This window comes from Mixophyes fleayi, chromosome 3, assembly GCF_038048845.1.
Source record: "Mixophyes fleayi isolate aMixFle1 chromosome 3, aMixFle1.hap1, whole genome shotgun sequence".
NCBI lineage: Eukaryota > Metazoa > Chordata > Amphibia > Anura > Limnodynastidae > Mixophyes > Mixophyes fleayi.
The window spans coordinates 143,831,994-143,854,159 of NC_134404.1; the positions used below are offsets into that span (position 1 = coordinate 143,831,994).

The following is a 22,166-nucleotide window of genomic DNA, read 5'->3' on the forward strand; positions in this document are numbered from 1 at the left end:
GAATTCATAAAATGTGGCCCTCCCAGTCTAAGCTGTGCTGGAGACAGTGCTCGTTGGTCGGGGATTTGCTTCATATCTTTTGGACATGCCCGGTTTTGCGCTCTTTCTGGGCTCAGGTATTTGACTTAGCTAAGAGAGTGACCAGATTAGATCTTCCTCAGACCCCCGAGATTGCCCTTCTCCAAGTATATCCGTCTCATGTCCCGAGACAGGCCTGTTATGTGTTTAATCATATACTTATTGCCGCCATAGCCCAGGCATGGAGAGCACCGCTCCCCCCCTTCTCTGTCAAAGGTAATAACCAAAGTCCACTATGCGTTTGAAATGGAAACACTAGATGTCCCTTATTCAATGAGACCATCTTCCCCTTTGATGAAATGGTTTGAATGGCATGTCTACGTGACTGACGGGGGTGGGGCTCCAGTAAATAATCCTTCTTCACCTCCCCCTGCTGATGGTGGTTCTTTGTCAATAGTTGCGCCCTGATTGAGTGTTTAAGTTGGGTCTTCCAAGACCTAGACCAGGTCTGGTGAGTTAGTTTAAAGTTCCACAGTAGACTGAATACTATATATTGTACACTGTCTGTAACTTGCAAATGCTGTATTGGTGTGTTCGAACTCCACCCCCCCCCTTCCCCCTCCCTCTTTTTTTTCTGTACCCCCCATTTACTTAAAGAATCTCAATAAAAACGATTGATGATAAAAAAAAAAACAACTTTTATTTAGGTATTTAAAAGTGAAGTGAAATATAAAACCAAATATGTATGCACAATAGTTAAATTAAAATTACTATCTGCACCAAAACGGATCCTCTCTATTTGTATGTGGACTTGTGCTTGGAACAGGAGATAGAAGAGAATAGTCATTAATCCCAATTATCTCTATGCCCCTTTCATGTATTTTGCTATGAGCATGGTGAGAGCAGATATGTTTGTGGTTGAATGTTATGTGGAACTGGTGGGTTCTAAAGTTAATTTCAAACAATCAAATGTCATTCACATCTCTCATACCGTCTGTCACGAACACGCTCCCAGCTGCCGTGACTTTGGGGTGTTTGCTGTATAAGGTCACACACGATTTCTGCCTGCAGTCTCTCTCACCTATCACACAGGTTCTAGACCTACGGAATTGCCCCCAACACAGCGCTCTCACACCCCCCAGACACTTCAAGGTTCAGCCACCACCTATTGGGTACAAGCAATAGGACCCCAATATACTGTCCCACACTGGCACACAGGCTTCTAGTTATCCACAAACTAACAAGACCCACACCAGCACACACAGGGTTAACTCTTCACACCTCCAGACTGTTACACAAATGTAAATATAAGCACACCCAGCTTGTTAATCAAATGTATCCAAAAATCACACACTGGCATTCCAAGGGTTATCCTGGTCGAGCAATCTCTCTTCTAAAAAGGCTAATGGATTCTTTAGAGTATCAAGGACGCAACTTATTAAATTATAGATTTAATATATAAAAAGTACAGGGCATACAGATAACAAAAATAATGAAAATTAATACATTTTACATAACAAGCAAAAACAGTTTAAAATAAAGAGGATTACATTCAGAATTGCTCTTACATGAATTGCATTCTGGCTAAGGGGATTTGGCTAAGAAGATGGACAGCTCATCAATGTAACTTGATTTCCCCAAAAGTCTGACCGTTTTTCCCCTCTGAACACAGATTTTTAAGCAAACTCAAATGGGACGGCATTCACAGGGACAGCGTGAATGCTAATGTGGGGGCGGAAATGACCCCTGGGTGTTACCTCAGGTTTGGTCAAACTATTCCTAAATTTTGACCTGTTGGTAATTCTTCACAGATATATCTCAGAGAAATAACACCCCCCTCAATAAACCGGTCATAATCTCCCGCACGTTTAAATACCAAATATGATGAGTGATGAGATTACAACAATATCCAATCTCATCCTGGAATACATGTGACTATGGTTGTTCCCGGTGTAGTTGGTATCTATGTTTTAAGACCCTTGTGTGGTTTTTGCCTCTCAGTACGGAATAGCATCCAGATTTCCCCAAAATATGAACTATGACAACATTTTCCTTTTGAAGGTAATATTTCTATATACCTGCATAAAGACCATGCAGATTTTTATACCAGAGTCTCCAAGATTTGCACCTAGGCATATGGCTCTCCAATTTACACCCAGGGGTTAGTTTGTGCTTACACTACCTATTGAAAGGAAGTCAATTAGCTAGGGAAATACATGATCAAATGCAATGGATGTCTGTGATCTGCATGTCTTAAGCTGGTCTCTGCACAAAGGGTTTGCCTAACTCAATTACCTCCTCCTGGGCTCATTTGGTCACACATTTATCTGAGTTGAACATCAGGTTAATTTAGGTATTCATGCAAAGATTTATTTGGGTCCTGACATTCAATATTCTATTTCAGCATATCAGATTTATGCTCTCATCCTGACACCGTCACTTCTAACTTTCCATCTTGACCACTCTATATATGTACAGTGGTTGAAGTGGGCTGTTATTTGGTGGGATACCATACTGTCACTTCTGCTCTTTTGATTGTAGAACTATCCATCTACTTATATTCACATTACATTTTCCATACCATCACTTTTCTAAATTTCCACCACTGTCTGCTGTATGTGTGTGTATATATGTGTGTGTGTGTGTGTGTGTATATATATATATATATATATATATATATATATATACATATATATATACATATATATAATGTGTGTGTTTATATTTCTTTTCAATATAAGCATTGTAATACAACAATACCAAAATTAACTCTGTCAGTGCATGTTCGGTACTGGGCATTGGGCATTGCTTTGAACACAGCACATGCACATCCCACCTCCGTTATTCTCATTTAATATTTGCACAGAAAGTCCTAAAAAGGAGTTATACACTCACTAATTTAAGGTACTAGGGATATCCATAAAGTACAGATGGAATAAAACTGATACATGGTCAAACAGTGCGCTTTTTATACAGATTTACACAGATACCCTGGCAGGAGGTCATCCAGTCGGCCTACCTGGACTTTTCCTGGTAGATTGCATGGCCAATCCGCCCCTGGTGTGAGTCATTAAGGAGAGCAAAGCATAAAAAAGGAGTAATTTTGCACCTGGGAACAGCCATGTTGTATTGGAGGGGGAGAGAAGTTTAAAATGTGGGGACAGATTGACAGTTTGGGTAGGGCATGTCCTAGATCAACTTTACATCTCAGTGTAAAAATAAAGCTATCAAGTGTTTGTGTGAAAAATAATAATCTAATTGCACCCCTTGTATTGTAACATGGTTTGTCCCAGAGAACATTTACTCCGTTTTTTGCCTTACTTTCCTTAATGACTCGGGCCTATAGTGTCTTTTGACAGAAAACTTACCTCTTTCATGAAGAACATGATTTATTTTTTTATTTTTTTTACAATGTTTAGAGACGACTACATATGTTTTATATGCCATGCTAATGTTGCTCTGCCAGAGAAGGGGAATTTATAGAAACATTTTCAGGAAATATGATGGTGACTTTTCACTTAATAGTGAAATAATGAAGATTATAGTGAAATCCTTGAAAGCTCAGTTATGAGCACAACATCTTCTGTTTGCTAACACTATTTTGCAGTAGCAAGCAGCAACTGAATGATCCTTTAGTATTGCAAAGGCATAAGAAGCCCTTTCAAGACCAAAAAATGTTAAAGCAAGCTTCCCTTGATGCTGGGCAATGCTTTATTTAATTAAATAAAGAATAAAGGTGAAATCAAGCAATTAAAGTCATGTCTCTATCTCTCCAAATTATAATGAGATGAGTGGAGGAAATGGGTAATGACTTGCCAAACAAAGGGAAAATAGACAGTGTGGTGTTAAAATAAACAAACTGTTGTTTTTGCAGTTTGATGAATTCTCAATCGTGTTCATAAGAATGATACTCCCTTATATGCGTTATAAGGAGGAGTTTCAACTATGATTCCTATAAAAGGAAAAAATATAGATGAAGACATTTACCAACAGTATTTTAGTTTCGCTAAGCAAAACTTCCTCTTTGGAAACATGTGTGCACTGCTATCAAAGGGGGCCCCAGCCAACAATGGGTTTCTTGCAACAATCACTTGTGTTATACATCAGAATGCACTGTGCGCTAGAGTTTTAAAAATGATGGATGTATTAGACATTACTGCCAAGATAGTTAACTCAGTTTTTGCAAGGACCTTGTGAAGATGTTTTTCCAAACACGACTGGAGGAAAAGGAGTATGGAGCCCTGCTGTTGTATAATCTTGATCAGTTGCGCAGATTTGGCGTTCTGATAGTTAAAAGTTAAAACTTCCACACCTGCATTTAAAAGGTGATCACAGCCATGCAATCTATTTCTTTTGAGCAGACTATGGATTTGTTAAGGGCATCAGCTTATTAAATTGAAATGTATTGTATTCAAAAAGAGTATACAGGTACTCCTCACTTAACGACCGAGTTCCGTTCCTACGACTAGGTCGTTAAGCGAATTGGTCGCTAAGTGAGTACAGTACTGTTATATGCACCTACATGTATTGTAATCATTTTTATTGATTCTGAATGAAGAAATAGACTAAAGAAAACTGTATTTTGTTAGTTTGCTTTACATTACATAACACTGCATAACAGAAAATAAACATGTGTACAGTAAAGCTCTACAAACAGCAGCAATTATAACAATGAGGACCCAGGGAGAACCTGGTCGTAACTCCGAGTGGTCATTAAATGGGTAGGTTGTTAAGTGAGGAATACCTGTAATGCTAACAGAATATAAAAACAATTAATAAAAATATTATACAACATACAGCAAAAACAACTATAAAATAAAAGGAGAATATGCAGAATATAAACTTACATACAAGATATTTTTGGCGCCTGGGACTGTCAGCAAAGATGGACAGCTTGTAATTTGATTTTGTTCCCAAAATACTGACAATTTGCTTTCTCATTCAGTGGGGCACTGTATATGTTAATGTTGGGGAGGAAATGACCCTTTGGTGTAAATTATAGTTTGTCCAAATTCTTTGACCTTTCATAGCTTTTCTCAGACATATTACAGAGATATAATTCCCCAACTATAAACATATAAAATATGATGGAATTATAACATTCCCATATATCATACCAAAAGATAGGTGGCCAGTGTGGTTTATCTGTTTGGTTTCTATCTATACTTCGCGCACCTTTTCTGTGTAAGTACAAAGTGGCACACTGATTTCTCACAGCATGAAATATGAAGATAAGTTCTTTGAAGTTAATATTTTCTATATATATATGAATAGATAGCACATTTCATAAATTTATATCTAGCTGATTAACTCTGGATTTGGGTCATAATCCCAACAGAGAATGTAAGTGAAAAACCCTTTTTAGTTATGGTAAAATGTATATCTTTCATGTTATTTTACATTTCATTGCCTAGTTGACCTAATAAATGTTCTATTATGTACTGTACGTTTTTTGGCATTTAGAGTATATCACAGAGTCAAAAAGTCTGGCTAATTTTGTTTTGTTATTCCACTGTATAACTGTATTTAATCTATTTTCCCTTGAATGGAAGGAAGCAGATTCAGCAGCACTTTGGCAGTTTAAATGAAAGATGTTCCTGCCTTTTTCTGTCACCCTACTATCATACATTGTCGCTCTAGTGGCTAACACCGTATTTCCAATAAAGCAAAGACTACTTTGCCATAGAAAATGTTGATTTTGGGCCAGAGTGATTATCAATTGGGAAGGTTCTGGCAGCAGCATACACACTATCCTGATAATTGAAGGCAGAATGTTAAGGATGCTGTGGGGGCCACAGAAAGTTTTTTTTTGTGGCCCACAAACATCCTTAACTCTGTTGGGTAACATGATTTTTTTTAATTAGTATTCAGTCCAAGAACACCGTTATAACTGGTATTGCAGCCCCCTTTATGGAAGTGCTTGGACAGCACTGATCTAAAGCATATTTTTATAGTACTTCCCATTTGACATAATGGGAATCAAACTCATACAAACCATTTCCATTGCAAGGATTTGTTGTACTGCAAATGTCATTTCTTAAATAAATAATTTCCTTCCTTGGGGAATTCAAATTGGACTGTAAAAAGAATTTCACTGTCCATTTTTATCCATCAAAACTGAAAATATGTCAAGTCATAAAATTATCCTTTTATAAACAGTATAATCACTGTTATACTTTTGCAAACAAAATGAATTACAATAATTAACTATTGCCAGATTTATTTAGCATGTTTCAGTCTAAGCAAGCTGTCACTTTACATTAGTGCTACATCAGTCTGATTGGAAACACACATGACACACAGAAATGAACAAACACAACCAACATTTTTTTATTACATGCTTTTAGGAAAACATATGTTTTTAAGAGCACATATAGAACTGATGATAACACAAGATCATTTGTCCACATCAGTTGCAAATGTAATAAAGTCTACTGACAAAACATGATTACAGCAATATAATAACTTAAACTTGTGAAAGTGTTCCTGGCCTGTTTATGACACTGTTTACAATCATGAGGTTTACAAGAAGGAATTGCTAATCTATCCTAAAGATATTTATCCTGTCTAACATATACTTTGAAATATTAGCAAAGGAGGCCCAAGTGTTGCTTGGTGTGAAATTGAAATTCACTCAAAGAACTGTAACAGACCTTGTGTTTGTATAAGTGTCTCTCTTTATGTGTAGTTGTGTATGTCTAATCGTGTAAATGTGTGGCAAGTATATTTGTGTCTATATATATATATATATATATATATATATATATATATATATATATATATATATATATATATATATATATATATATATATATATATATATATATATGTGTGTGTGTGTATATATATATATATATAATGTCTTTTATATATATTCCCATCCTGGTCTTCCCACCAGAATGGGAAGACTTTGGTATGAGTTGGTCAGCTTAACATATATTGCAATATGTGGAATGAACATTCCCTGTTTTTAATTTAGTACAGCATTAATTATGTGTTTGGAGAGTGCAGAGTATCCCTGTTTTTTGTCTATACAATGTGGGCAACCCCCTCTTGCACATCAGTCCGTACATGGAGAGTGCAGATGATCTGTTTCTGTGCGTATGTGTGTGTGTGTGTGTATATATGTCTATATATATATATATATATATATATATATATATATATATATATATATATATATATATGTATATGTATGTATGTATGTATATATATGTATGTGTATGTATGTATATATATGTATGTATATATATGTATATATGTATATATATATATATATAATATACGTACCTATACATACACACACGGCGGGTGAAATAAGTATTGAACACATTAACATTTTTCTCAGTAAATATATGTTTAATGTGGCTATTGTAATGAAATTAACACCAAATGTCAGCAACAACCCTTGCAATCCACACATGCTCAGATATCAAAACATAGATGTCCATAAATTATGTTTTGTTGTCACGGTTTGGTATTCTGGACTCTTGGATCCACCCAACAGATGTTACCCCTAGCAGGGCGTGGAGTCTAATGGGCGAATGGTTTTCACCAGCGGTCACCGCAAGGTGACTTGGGTTTAGCGGCATTCGCCCGCAGGTCGCAGTCCCTACCAGGGTGTTGGGCAGAATCCTGGGGGAGTGATAGTAACTGGTGTGGGGTAGGCACACTGGTAATGTCAGTTCTATACCCAGACAGCGAATAGACAACAGATGCAGGATAAACGTACAATCAGCGATTGAATGATGATTGGATGATCACAGAACAGTCTTGGTAAAATTGGCACTAGGAACAGGGTGAGCAGTGCCATCGGCAATGTAGTATGAGTGAATACAATATAGTGATATAATCAGTGTACTCAAATATAGCAATAGCATGAACAGTCCAGCAACAAAGTGGAGATGGTAATGCAGCAGGTATATGAGACCACAATGAGGCAGCACGATACAGGAGGTACAAGTAACAGTCCAGCCAGCAAGGTAATCACAGTTGATGCAGCCAGAGTGGAATACTCCGTTTATGCTATTATATGCATAGATGAGATCGGAACAGTTCAGCCAGCAAGTTAAAATAAGAACCAGCAGCTTTGATGATACGACCTGTAACCACTGAGCCACCGAGACAAATGTGGAGTAGATGATCTTGAGTGGTGCAGTCCGTGGAGGGGTAACACAGTAGAGTTAGATGTGACTTGAGCAGCACGGCCGGTGTAGTAGCAGCACAACGAAGATAAGTGTAGCTTAAGCACTCCAACCCGTGGAACAGCAACACAGCAGAGACAGGTGCAGCTTGAGCAGTATAGCCCTTAACTAGAAACACAGCAGAGGCACTGCAGCTTGAGCAGTATAGCCCTTGAACAGCAACACAGCAGAGGTACTGCAGCTTGAGCAGTATAGCCCTTGAACAGCTACACAGCAGAGGCACTGACGATCCAGGTGAGAGAACACAAAATAGGTAGGAACCTAATCAGACAGGTAACTTGATCAACAGGCCCAGAGGAAAGGAAGGAAGTTCATTTTCAAGTTTAGAGCCAGAACCAGGAACCAATAGGAATCTTGCCAGAAACAGACAGGTACTCAGTCTGCACATGTGCAGATCAACACTAAGGGTTTGAGGGCTGCTAATGAGGCACAGGTGAGTGTCTTAGTCTTTGTTTATGGAAGCCGAATAAGCGCCGTGTGACATTTGTGTAATAATGTGAAATGACACAGGGAAAGAGTATTGAACAAGCTTCCTGAAATGTATTTAATACTTTGTACAAAAGCCTTTGTTGGTAATGTCAGCTTCAAGACGCCTCCGGCATGCATTGCTCAGATGTGATTTTGTCCCGTTCTTCAACGCAAATAGTCTTCAAATCTTGAGGGTTCTGTGGGCTTCTTCTATGAACTCTAATCTTTAGTTCTTGCCATAGATTTTCAATTGGATTCAAGTCAGGTGATTGGCTGGGCCATTCAAGCAGCTTTATTTTCTTTCTCTGAAACCAATTGAGAGTGTCTTTGGCTGTGTGTTTGGGATCATTGCCTTGCTGAAATATCCACCCTCGTCTCATCTTCAGCATCCTGGTAGATGGCAGCAGATTTTTAGTAAGAATGACTCGGTACATTTTTCCATTCATCCTTTCTTCAATCACATGCAGTATGCCAGTACCGTGTGCAGAAAAACAGCCCCACACCATAATGTTCCCACCTCCAAACTTCACTGTTGGTATGGTGTTTTTGGGATGATGTGCAGTGCCATTTCTCCTCCAAACATGGTGTATATTATGACATCCAAAGAGTTCAATTTTGCTCTCATCTGACCACACTATATTCTCCCAGTATTTCACCGGCTTGTCCAAATGTTGTGCAGTAAACTTTAATCGAGCTTCAACATGGTTTTTCTTCAGCAAAGGAGTCTTTCGTGGTGAGCGTGCATACAGGCCATGGCGGTTGAGTGCATTACTTATTTTTTTCTTTGAAACAATTGTACCTACTAAATCCAGGTCTTTCTGAAGCTCTCCACAAGTGGTAATTGGTTCTTGGACATCTCTTCTGATAATTGTTTTCACTCCTCTGTCAGAAATCTTGCAAGATGCACCTGGTCATGGCTGGTTTATGGTGAAATTATGTATTTCCACTTCCGAATTATGGCCCCAGCAGTGCTCACTGGAACATTCAGCAGTTTAGAGATCTTTCTGTAACCAATGCCATCAGTTTGTTTTGCAACAAAAATAAGGTAGCGAAGGTCTTGAGAGAGCTCTTTGCTTTAACCCATCATGAGATGTGTCTTGTGTGACATCTTCATAATGAGACACCTTTTTATAGGCCATCAGTTGTGGCTGAACCAGCTGGCAGGATTGCTTTCTAATTACTGATAGTTTTCAGCTGGTGTCTTGGCTTTCAATGCCTTTTTGCACCTCCCTTTCTTCATGTGTTCAATACTTTTTCCCTGTGTCATTTCACATTATTACACAAACCTTAATTAATGGACATCTCTGGTTTGATTTCTTTGCATGTGTGGATTGCAAGGGTTGTATAAGACTGTATTACTGTGTTTGTGCGTATATTCATGGGAATTCAAGTATTTATCTTCGTTTAAGAAGTGGAGGTTATTTAAGAGGCACAAAAAGTTAAATGATTCCACCTCAAATATTTCATATTACTTGCTGCCCCTTACACTCTCGGATGTGCCACAATATCTTAATAAACTTATCAGGCATGTTATGAATGCTGCTACCTATCTCATTGCTGGCTCTTAGAAAGTCTAGTCCCTTCTAACCTGATTACCTGCAGGAAAATGTTCTGGTTCACATCTGAAATGTAAATGATGACCAGTATCTTGCTTAACTAGTCAATATCATTTCATAAAACTTGAGATCCATGGATCTAACTGAATAGTCTTTCCTTTCCTTTGCTGTGGCACCCACCCAATTGGACTTTGATATCAGCCTCTTGACTCAGAGAGGCTTCTTTATCCACCCTTGCTCTTCCTCATCTCCTTCTGTTACACAGAACATTTATGCGTAATTCTGTTACTGGTTGGCTGATCATACAATATTTTGTATGTTGTTCTCATTTACTCTGTTCATAACATCCACTGCTTTTGCTATGTTTATTACATGTTTGCATTTTTAGATGTTCTTAATAAAATGTTATTTAAAAAATATGAGTTTGTTACTTTTGCACTAAATTTGTAGAAGTTTGGACTTTGATGTTACTTTGAAACTTTTGAACAGTGCGTCTCTACACACTTAGACACATTTCTAGGTTGTGGAGAAATCTCTTGAGAGCAAGTTTATGTTTCTCGACCTTTGCTACGCTTTTGTCACGGGCACTAGGAGTTCTGCCCAGGATTCACCAGTTGATAATGCTTACCAGAGGGGCGGGGTTTACACAGCGGTCCTCTGGGCAGTAGGGTGAATAGTAGGAACGTATGTAACAGCAGATGGAGAGAGAATGCCAATGGAATAGATGAGTCAGTGACTTGCAGCTATACTGGTAGGAGAGTCAGCGACTTGCAGCTGTACTGGTAGGAGAGTAGAGTGGACGTGAACAGGTGAAGGAAGGTAACGGGAGAGTCAGTGGTCTGCGGATAGCAAGTTGTACCACTGCTGTGAAGGGAAGACTTGTCCAGGTGCAGGTAGGTAGCGGGAGAGTCAGTGGTCTGCGTATAGTAAGTTGTACCACTGCTGTGATGAGAAGACTTGTCCAGGTGCAGGTAGGTAGCGGGAGAGTCAGTGGTCTGCGTATAGCAAGTTGTACCACTGCTGTGAAGGGAAGACTTGTCCAGGTGCAGGTAGGTAGCGGGAGAGTCAGTGGTCTGCGTATAGCAAGTTGTACCACTGCTGTGAAGGGAAGACTTGTCCAGGTGCAGGTAGGTAGCGGGAGAGTCAGTGGTCTGCGTATAGCAAGTTGTACCACTGCTGTGATGAGGTGAGGACTTGTCCAGGTGCGGATAAGTGGAGGAGTGATAAGAGTCTATAACTGTATAAATACAATTGGAGAGCAGAGGAGCTAGTCCCAAACAGATATGCAGAGTCACAGCTAATGGTCTATAGCGGGTATGTATACCGCTGCTGAGTAGAGAGGCTTGTCCAAAGCGGATATGCAGGATAACAACTGATTGTCAATAACAAGTATGCATATCGCTGTTGAGTAGAGAAGCTTGTTCAAACAGATATGCAGCATAACGGCTAATAGTCTATAGCGGGTATGGATACCGCTGCTGAGTAGAGAAGCTTGTCCAAAGCGGATATGCAGGATAACAGCTGATAGTCAATAACAAGTATGCATACCGCTGCTGAGTAGAGAAGCTTGTCCAACGAGGATATGCAAGCACAGCAGGAGAGCTGAGAGACTGTAGCGGGTATGGGAACCGCAGGTGAGCAGAGCAGGTAATCCAGCAGACAGCTGAAGACACGAGCAGGACACAGAAGTCAGTAGCGGGTATGGGAACCGCCAATGAGCAGGTAATCCAGCAGACAGCTGAAGACACGAGCAGGACACAGGAGTCAGTAGCGGGTATGGGAACCGCCGATGAGCAGAGCAGGTAGTCCAGCAGGAAACTGAAGATACGAGCAGGAAACAGGAGACACCTTCGGAGACTCACAGGGAATGAGACTCAAGATCAGGCAACGAAACCATGGCCACAGGTGCCTTAAATAGGGAGAGGTGATTGATCCACCAATTAGGTTAAAAGCAAGGTCATAAGAGTTCATGGATGCTACGCATGCGCAGTCCATCAAGATGGCGGACGGCCGCGGCTCAGGACAGGCGCCGGCAGGAAGGATAGAGAACCACGTACCAGCGCAGAGGCACTCATGGTCCGGTGAGTGACAGCTTTAATATATAGGCACACTGGTGCAATACCAAGGCATTTGTGTGTGCATCCAATGTGCAATGTTCTCATTCGAGAAACCTCTGTGTTCCTGTTATGGTGCATAAAGTCCACAGAAACCCAAATACAAAAATGCTGTCTCTTGAAGTGTGGGAATGATATCTCATACTCTGTATAAGGAAATTAAAACAAAGAACAGGAGCACACTTTAAGTATAGGAACAATAGGAAATATATGTACAATATATTCTGCAACATTGCTATGTAACATATAGAATATAAATGAGGTTCTTGGTGCACATTGTGATCAAATTATGTATGCCTATTTATTGCAAAAAGAAAATGTCATTCCTAGAACAAGGCAGTTACCTTTCTCAGTGGCAACCTAACAATATATTTTGCTGATAAAAAATGAAGGTAGACATAGAGAGCTATCAGAGCTAACAGTGTGGAGAGGAGCGTTAGATTTGGCAGGATTGAGGATATACTGTATCATTATGCTGTGTTATACTAAGACCACCTGCTGGCTGGAGTCTATACTCTGCAGATAATTGCTTGGTACGTCACATTTCTTCCAAGATTTTTTTTTTCCATAAAGTATAGGCCAAAACAGTGGACATATTGTAAATACATTGAAACTTTGTCTGACTTGTTTAGTTTGGTATGATACATTTAGCAGTTTGGGGTTAAAAATCTTAACAAGTATTGCTTATACACAATAAAATTATCAAAACCGTTCTTAAAACATGTAACATAACATTTAGCCCATCATGTTATGTGTTTGTTGTGTTCAATGTTCGTCATCCTGAACATTGTACTTTTCTCTACTCTTCCTTGCATTTAAATTGTCACAGTGCTGGCAGCTCCCAGGAAAGAACCACTTGGATGGGGTATCTATCAAATACATCACACATCCAGGCAAATCGCTTAGCCAATAGAGGAGTGGTAGTGAGCTACAAACTAAAGTCAATGGATTGTAGACATAGACTAATGGTGGATGAAGTCAAAGGATTGGGAAGGTAAAATAGTGAAGGGACAAAGTCAAGTTCGACGGCTTGGAAGGCAGAATTGTAGCCTTTAAAGCATAAGCAGAGAGATCCAAAACAAAACTTTACTTCTGCAACGGTTTGGTAGAACTGAGGCGTTTCTAAAGGCTACAAACAGGTGAGATGAATTGTTCTGATTGACTTGACCTTTTCATTGAAGGGCTGATTGCAGAGTAGGGAAAGCTGTGCAATATTCCAGATGAGATGAGTAGCTGGATTACTATTAGCAGAGTGCTGTTTACAGGAATTAAGAGACAGTGTCTGTAGTTGTGATTGTGAACTGTTTTCTGACAGCTATTATCTGGAGCTAGTATTGAATCCTCATACAAATGGATATAGCGTGTTGGCATGTTAAATACATCTGTGTGTGTGTGTGTGTGTGTGTGTATGTATATGTATATATATATATATATATATATATATGTGTGTATATATATTATATTATGTTATATTATATATTTTTTTTATATATATATATATATATATATATATATATATATATATATATATATATATATATATATATATATATATATATATATATATATATATACACACTCTGCAGGGTATTCAACCGATTTTCGGGCCCATCACATGATAAACGAGCATTAGACCCAATATTGCATTAGTGTGTATGCTCCAACAATGAACAATTATCCTTCCAAAGCACATCGTATTGTTTGATATGATTTTTAAACCAGACAACCAGCAGTGTCCATAGATCTCTGTGGAGTGTACAGAGTTACCATTTTTCATCCAATGGTTATGACAAATGAGGAGCACAGATCTGAAGATAAGTCTTGTAAAACATGTACAATGTGTACGCATGAATCAGCATACTGATCGGGACTTTTTTTTTTCCAGTCGTTGGTAAAATCGTTAACGATATTGCATCGAGAGAATTTTTTTGCAGTGTGTATCCAGCCTAACTGCAGAAAGAGGAATTCTCTAAAGTGCAAAGATTTATTTCACCGCAGTCTCAACCCTGATCCACTGGACATTTCTATATATTAGCAAAAAGATAAGACAGCTTAACAAACGTAGCAAAAAAACATTTTCCTTTCCAAATTATATATTTCTGGAAGAATCTTCTTCCTTTTCACACCTTATTTCTGCATGAACTAATTAGTGTATACATAGCATAGTTTTAACTTTACAGTCATACTGCTTTCCTATCAAATTCACCCCATTTTTTTGTACAAATGCCTGTAGGCTTGTTGTTTTTAACATTGATTTTATTTTACTAAAATGCTACCAATTCAAGAAAGATTGTTTCAGTCTGAATTAGCAACAGTTAAATATCTTTCAAATGCAAATGCCACTTTCAGAAAGAGCTATGAATTCTCCAAATATCATCTGTTTAGGTGAAGATTGTGAAAATCAGAAGGAAAAAAGAATAACTTTTGTATATTATTTATTTATATAAAATCACTTTACCTTCAACCTTGTGCCTATATGGTCATAAAATCCCCATTTGTTATGCATATTTTCAATAATCACCCATTACTTTGGTACTTTTTTTTTATTACACATAATTAAAAATGATCTGGTAACTAAACCAACATAGTCATAAATTTTGAATCATTTTCTATATCCTTTTCTTCATATTTATTACTAATGTATAAATACAATTGTATGTAAACAATTTGCACATAAAATGTTACACATTCAAGCAATTAACTTAAATGCTGTATTTTGTTTTGTTTTTTTATTATCTACAGTATATTGAAAGAAGTAGCATTTTATAAGACTGGTTATATTTGGATTTAAGGATATATATTGTAATTCTGTACAGATTTGCTGCTCCATTTTTCCTTGCAGTGATTGGAAAAGATTAGTATGTAATATATTTGTTTAAAGTCATTAATTTTGTGACTACTGATATTTTTCATTGGTCAAGAACAGATTCTATGTTATGACATGAAATGGTAAAATGAAGCAATTGTTTATATTGCTTAATAAAGAGACATGTCAGTTTCTGGACCTTCTCTAAAGAGCTGAGAGCAGTTCACAGTCACGAGAGGTGCAGCACATCTTCAAGATTTGATAAATTACCCTATTAGTGCAGTTCACTAACTTGGCACACAGAGGAAGTCTTATGTGTCCAATCCAAATATTGCTCACGTTAACCTCAACACACATTCTTATTTCTGAAAAATGCTCTCATTCTGGGGTCGGTCATGTTTTCAAAAATAGCAAACTAATGGATTTTTTTCTCTTTTTTTTTTTTTTCTAGTGGGCCATGATTTATCACTTTATTGTCACTGTTGACTTGCAGGGTCATTTTTGACTACTCAACACCATTGTTGTTTTCTTGACTAATCAAATTACTTATGTAGCCCACATAGGGGTATGGCTAGGGGGTAAATGCTAGTGACACTCTAAGTACTCTCTAGCAACTATAGAATTCAACAGAGTTTTGCTTTAGATGCAGACTGAAATATTCAAGATACATCATCATCACCATTTATTTATATAGCGCCACTAATTCTGCAGCGCTGTACAGAGAACAGTATGGTTTTGCCAGCGCCACAGTGATCTGAAATTCCAGGAAGGTTGGATAAAAAGATAGAAGATTGAGCTGTGCTTGTGTACTGAATATACATGTGTAATAGTAAAAAGTTGCTATTTAATCCTACCAAGTCATGGCCAAATAACAAAGAACAATGACTTGAGGATGATTGTCTCAGACAGTTGTAGAGCAAGTTAAGTGTAGTCACATTAGTAAAAAGGCCAGCAGATACTTGACTGTATAGGCACAGTACAAAGCATTGGGTAGACAACCACACCATCATCATCTATTTATATAGCGCCACTAGTTCTGCAGCGCTGCACAGAGAACTCATTCACATCAGTCCCTGCCCTATTGGAGCTTACAATCTAAATCCCCTAACATACACACACACAGACTGAGAGAAACTAAGAACAATTTAATAGCAGCCTATTAACCTACCAGTATGTTTTTGGAGTGTGGGAGGAAACCGGAGCACCCGGAGGAAACCCACACAAACACGGGGAGAACATACAAACTCCACACAGATAAGGCCATGTTCAGGATTTGAACTCATGACCCCAGTGGTGTGAGGTACAAGTGCTAACCACTAAGCCACTGTGCTGCCCAGAAGGATATTGCTAAAATAATAAAGCAGGGCTGCAAGAATGAGTTAGGGGACATTGGAATAGTCTTGCAATATATATGGGACTTATGTCTGTTTGAAGCTTGTTATTAAATTGGTTGAGTTGCTCCTATAGGTGCACTTTTCTAAAGAAGTGAGTGGAAAGTGCATTTTGCTTCCTTTATAAATAGGTGTATAAGACTCAATCAACGGAACCTCTGAGGTGCTCGAGAGATCAAGTAATTTTGCAACGTTGTGGGTCCTTCCGCAGAGCAAAGAACACTCCTGTAAATGTGCACTGTTATCTCATTTAAATCCATCTTTCTAAATTAAATCTTGTACATTCACTTAATTGCTAAACTGGGCACACTTGTGTACCTAATCTGCACTTAGTAAGGAACAACTTGAATCAACCCAACTCTTCCCATATGGCCATCTTTCCGGCACACTTTTGCATGAAAATCTATGCTTTCCCTGTTAAACTGTACATAATATATTCAGCTGTCATTCCTTAGGTCATTTTGTACATGTAGCTGATCCACCCAAACAATGTAGAGCAGAAAACAGTCCACTAAGTACTGTCATCTACTTAGCACCATCTTTTCTTCCTCTGGAAAAACATCAGTCTTCTATTGTAGCAGGGAAGCCTACAACTACTATACCTGCAGACTGGAGGTGGTGCATGGACTCTCTGATTTGTCCAGAAGTTACCTATTTTGAAAACACAACTACCACTATCCGTTTATACCAACAGTTTTAGCTGCCTGCTTGCATTGACTCGATCATGACCATCGGTAGGGCAGCATACAATCCCTTTGCTCATGTTCCAAGCTGTAGCACAGGCTTTAGCACTGGTGCCCTGATTTTGAAGTTGTACACTACTAAAAGAAATTCTGAACCCACTCCATTTAAAATGACAAAGTATATCTTGCTTAATCTACCAGGGATACTGTAAAGCAGTAAGATGTGGCATGAGAATGGAGTCTCTGGATCGCTGCTCTTCAAATGACAGTGGTCCATCTTTAAAGACCTTGTTGCCACCTGAAATATAGTCTAAGACTCTGCAACTGGATTTTGAAAGGTCCCGGATACTCCAGCCATCTTTGCTGCTTCATATGCAGCACTGTATTCTGAGGCCAGAGGTCATTCCCCTACCTGTACTCCTGCTCGTACCGCTTACAGTTCCTTACCACTTAAACTATAGCATAACCCATGATATAGTTACCAAATCATCACACAGGAACATCATTGTCAAAGCATGTATTCAGGGGAAGAATTCACAAAATAAAACATAAGAGTATATATATATATATATATATATATATATATATATATATATATATATTATATCTCTCTCTCTTGTGTGTGTATATATATATATATATATATATATATATATATATATATATATATATACAAGAGAGAGAGATAGATGGTTAACTCCTAAAGCCATTATACCTATTTATCTTTCCAATGTAATATCTTCATATGTATGTATTGGGGTTAAGTAGGTTGAGATTGTTTATGATCTTTTACAATGGGCATAGTAGATTAGTCCTTATCTTCCATTCTTGAATATTGTCAGTTATGCCGGTATCTGAAGCACTTTTTATTGAGGGTATATGGAAGATCAAACTATCTATCTATCTATGTATCTATCTATCCTCAATTTATTTTGATACATTGCTGTTAAGCATAATTTACAGTAATAATGACATAGACTAAAGTATTAGCTTTTATCTGCACTAAAACAGTGTAGTTGGCAGATTCCATCTGTTAATTGGTTTGTTTTTTTCTTCAACAGATTTGCAGACTGCAACGCCATCTATCAGCAGGAGAATATCAGCTGGATTTACTCTCAGCTGTGCCAGCCTTGTTCATATCCCCAAGCAGCCAGCCTCCTTGTCACACTCTCTGTGAAGTGGTGCAGCTATGTGGGGGAAAAGTTTGCAAGACCCTGCGCCAGGCTAAGATCTGCATTGGGTCATTCGCCGGAAAGAAACCCACAGATATGCAGAGTATCTCCGAAAAATGGCTGCTTGGTAAGTGATTAATAGATGTTAGTAAAATCCAAAACATGAATAGATTGAAAACACTAAACTACTTTCCTGGGAGTTCCAAAGAACAAGTGTGTGTGTGTGGGGGTGTGTGGCAATGCAGTTTGTGTCACCATGACACCACCCGTGAGATTGTATCATTGTAGTATATGGGCGGGGACATGATGAGAATCACATCATCGAGCCCCGTCCTCTACAAGAAGAAGAGGTGGGATCCAAGAGGGTGGTCCTACTCTCTTGGGAGTCCAGGACCACTCCCCGGAATTCATGAGTCACCTGGACGTTTTGAGAGAGTAGGCAAATATACTAAAGTGCAAAATGGTTTTACTGAGTATGTATCAAATCTCGCCAGGGACATATGGTTTGAATGTTTCACAGGCTTGGCGATAGAGCTTAACATTATGTTATGATGAGCTAAATAGCTGTTGCATGCTGTTTGCTCACTGATCTACAATGCACAACACACTAAGAATCTATGCTACTTTATGCTGTATGTTCTCTCCCTGCCAACGTGTATGAGCTGTGTATGGGTAAACTGTCTCAGAGCTGATTGCTAAGGAATTCAGGCCGGCTACTCCAGACTGTACAACCTTGAATCTGCCCAACTCACAACCCCCCAATTTAGTATCCACAAATGATGATTATCTACACTCAGGTATTCACTACCCTACCCTAAATTTAGTAGTCCTTTGGGCTTAATACATATTAAAGCAAACGTCCACTGTGCTCCGTACTTTTAGCCCTACTTAACTGGGAAGGATCTGAAAAATATACACAAAAGACAGTGGCCTAGTGGTTAGCACATCTGCCTCACAGCACTGGGGTCATGAGTTCGATTCCCAACCATGGCCTTATCTGTGTGGAGTTTGTATGTTCTCCCTGTCTTTGCAGCGTGGGTTTCCTCCGGTTGTTCCGGTTTCCTCCCACAATCAAATAAATATACACAATCAAATATAAATATTACACGGGTGCTTAGCACAGGTGGTGTAGAGTGAACACTATTGGTGGTACAGTGCAAAGTCAATAAGATGTTGGACACCAGACCATCTCATAATAAATAAACAAAACATTTATTCTAATCTCCTTCCCCAGCACATAACCATATCTGTTATGCACACAGTTTCTCCAAATGCCACCAGCACCATAGCAGGATGACAAAGCTATACTTTATCACAGTTTCCTCACTCCACCTGCACAACACTTAGCAGATATAACATATTATTAATCATCATGCGGTTATATACCAGCTGCTGGAAAGAGTAGTTCTACGACCGGGGAAACAGGTTTCTTACATGTCTCCAACTTAAACCATCCCTAATATCCCAGTACTCTCCAGTACATGCCCATTAGTGGACTTTATTCCAAATTGCTTCTCACAACACCCATCCCTGTATCCACGGACTTTCTTTTGGTAGCCACGCTGCCTTAATGCAGCAACCCTTGCCTCAAAGTATAGGGATACTTTCCAAGGGGGGCACTCTTTGTCAGCTCTCTGTATGGTCAAGCTGCCCTAATGCAATGGAAGCACTTTCCAAGGGAGCCTCTCCTGATGGGCTTGTCCTCCTCGGCAGCTTCCACAATACAGCCACACTATCTTAATGCAGCAAATCCCCCCTCACAGCATGGAAGCACTTTATATTGGGGGTCATAAAACATTTCTCATTCAGGGTTTACATGTTAAAACTCTATTCACATGGGCTCTGCATGTGTAATATATAATCTGCTTCACGTAGCTCCTTATCATGCACTCACTCCTTGGATGCTCTTCCTTGTAGCCTCAGGGCTCTCTCCAACATGGGGGATTCGCCCCTTCTGATATGGTTTCCTGGGGTACCCTGAAGCAGGGCCATCTTTTCCATTGGGCACGATGGGCAAGTGCCCGGGGGCCCCACGGGCAAGGGGGCCCCATAGGCAAGGCTCTTAAAAAGAAAAAATAATCCTGCAAAAAATAAAAAAAAATCCTGCAAAAGAAAAACTTCAAGGGTCACTGAGCAAGTACATTTAAAAAAAGCAGTGCATCGGGGCCCCTATATAGGGGCCTCGATGCACTGCTTTGTCCGGGGGCCCGTAATGTTGTTAAGATGGCTCTGCCCTGAAGGTGGGATTCCTCTATGTGCATGCCCCTAAGGGCTAAAATACATAATTGTGCCCAGATGCAAAATGGCCACCCTCTCTAAAACGCGGGAAGCCTGAATCTTTTAAAGATTCCATATCCATATCACTGCACCTATTAGTGACATTAGGCGATACTGCCCATGCCCCCTTTGTGATCACATGCCTGTCCGTGTCACCTCGTCTATTCTCGTGAGGCTAGCTATTCACTCCTCTCTGTCCTCCTGGTCACCTCACTGTGCGTGTTAAATACTTTGCTTTACTGCACAATATTTTATTGGGTGACCTCTTTGGTCAATGTGATTGCTGATGTAACTGTTATCATGGATGTTATAATTTTCACATGGTCTATGTGACTGGATCACTATTAAATAACTTTTGGTAAAAATGTATTTAAAGCAAATAGAGCAGGGCACTTATTTATGTAATTGCACATGCACTTATTTTTTTTTTATATTGCGATATAGGAAATCGTTATTTCTGAGACCAGGGGATGAAATTTGTCTCTTGTTTAACCTTGCTATAGGATATGCCTATTTCTGATGTATATATCTGATACAATGAGCCTGTGTTTAACAAGCCTTTGGTGTATTGTGATGTGGGGAAGTAGCTTTTGTTTTTTTTTGTTGTTCTGTGGGAATGGGTATTCGGCGACTGTCTGAAGTATTCATGCCAGTCAGACCTTTTGACTTGCTAGTGGGTCTCCTGCCTCTGAAATGAGATCCAGGAAATCACAGCAAGGTTTTTAAGAATTTAATAGCGAAGTATAAATATTAGTGGCTTTGCAATGCATGTAATTCTATGTTTGTGTAAATAGAGTATATCCTGATGCTAAAAATAGCATGTGTCTGAAAGATATAAATGCACTGATTTTTACACTGAAATGTACCATTCTAATGTTCCATCTGACCTGAACACTGATACCTTAAATCAGTGGGACTGTCCTTGTCAGGACACTTGAGCAATACACATTACTCTGCTTCAAAGACCTGATTGACAACTTCTTAAATATCGCTGTAATCCTGTGATATGCAGATTAGACCCTAAAATCTAATCTGTTCTCCGCTTGATTCTGAGGTTTGGACCCAAGCTTTTCCAGTACCACCCCTCTGCCTGCTACCTGCAGCTCTGGTCAGTGTGATAGGCCAGGGGAGGATCCATCCACAGCAACCCGGATCCATAGTAAGAGGTCCAGAGTTACCAGCCCAAGTGTACCAGTACAGAAGTACACTAGCAGTGACAGTTACCCAGAAGTTCAGTGGTGGCAGCATTATAAGCCCCTCCTACTGCGGAAAGAGGGCGCATTTGGGATAATGAAAGGGAACGGTGGCAAGATAAGCCCAGCCGGTTCCCAGCAACAACAGACAGGGTGGCATAGGCGATCCATCCTGTCACAGTCTATATGATGGCATCTGCGACATCATTAATGTCTCTTGTCAGGTAATTTTATTAATTTCATCAGAAAATAACCCAATTGCCCGTGTTTGGCATACTAAAACT

General features: G+C 39.1%; 1 protein-coding gene across 2 annotated transcripts in view; it reads left to right on the forward strand.

Moving 5' to 3' along the window:
• Positions 1-22,166, forward strand: part of MCPH1 (microcephalin 1) — a 274,703-nt gene that overhangs the window by 248,410 nt on the left and 4,127 nt on the right. Inside the window, exon 14 of one of the 2 annotated variants that reach the window (XR_012689650.1) lies at positions 18,302-18,384. Coding sequence is in view for 1 of the 2 variants with exons in the window: in XM_075202484.1 (XP_075058585.1) it covers positions 18,302-18,539 (238 nt within the window). In the remaining variant the exon portion in view is untranslated. Of the gene's footprint in view, positions 1-18,301; positions 18,540-22,166 lie in introns of those variants that run through there. The other variant, XM_075202484.1, reaches the window with a different exon arrangement.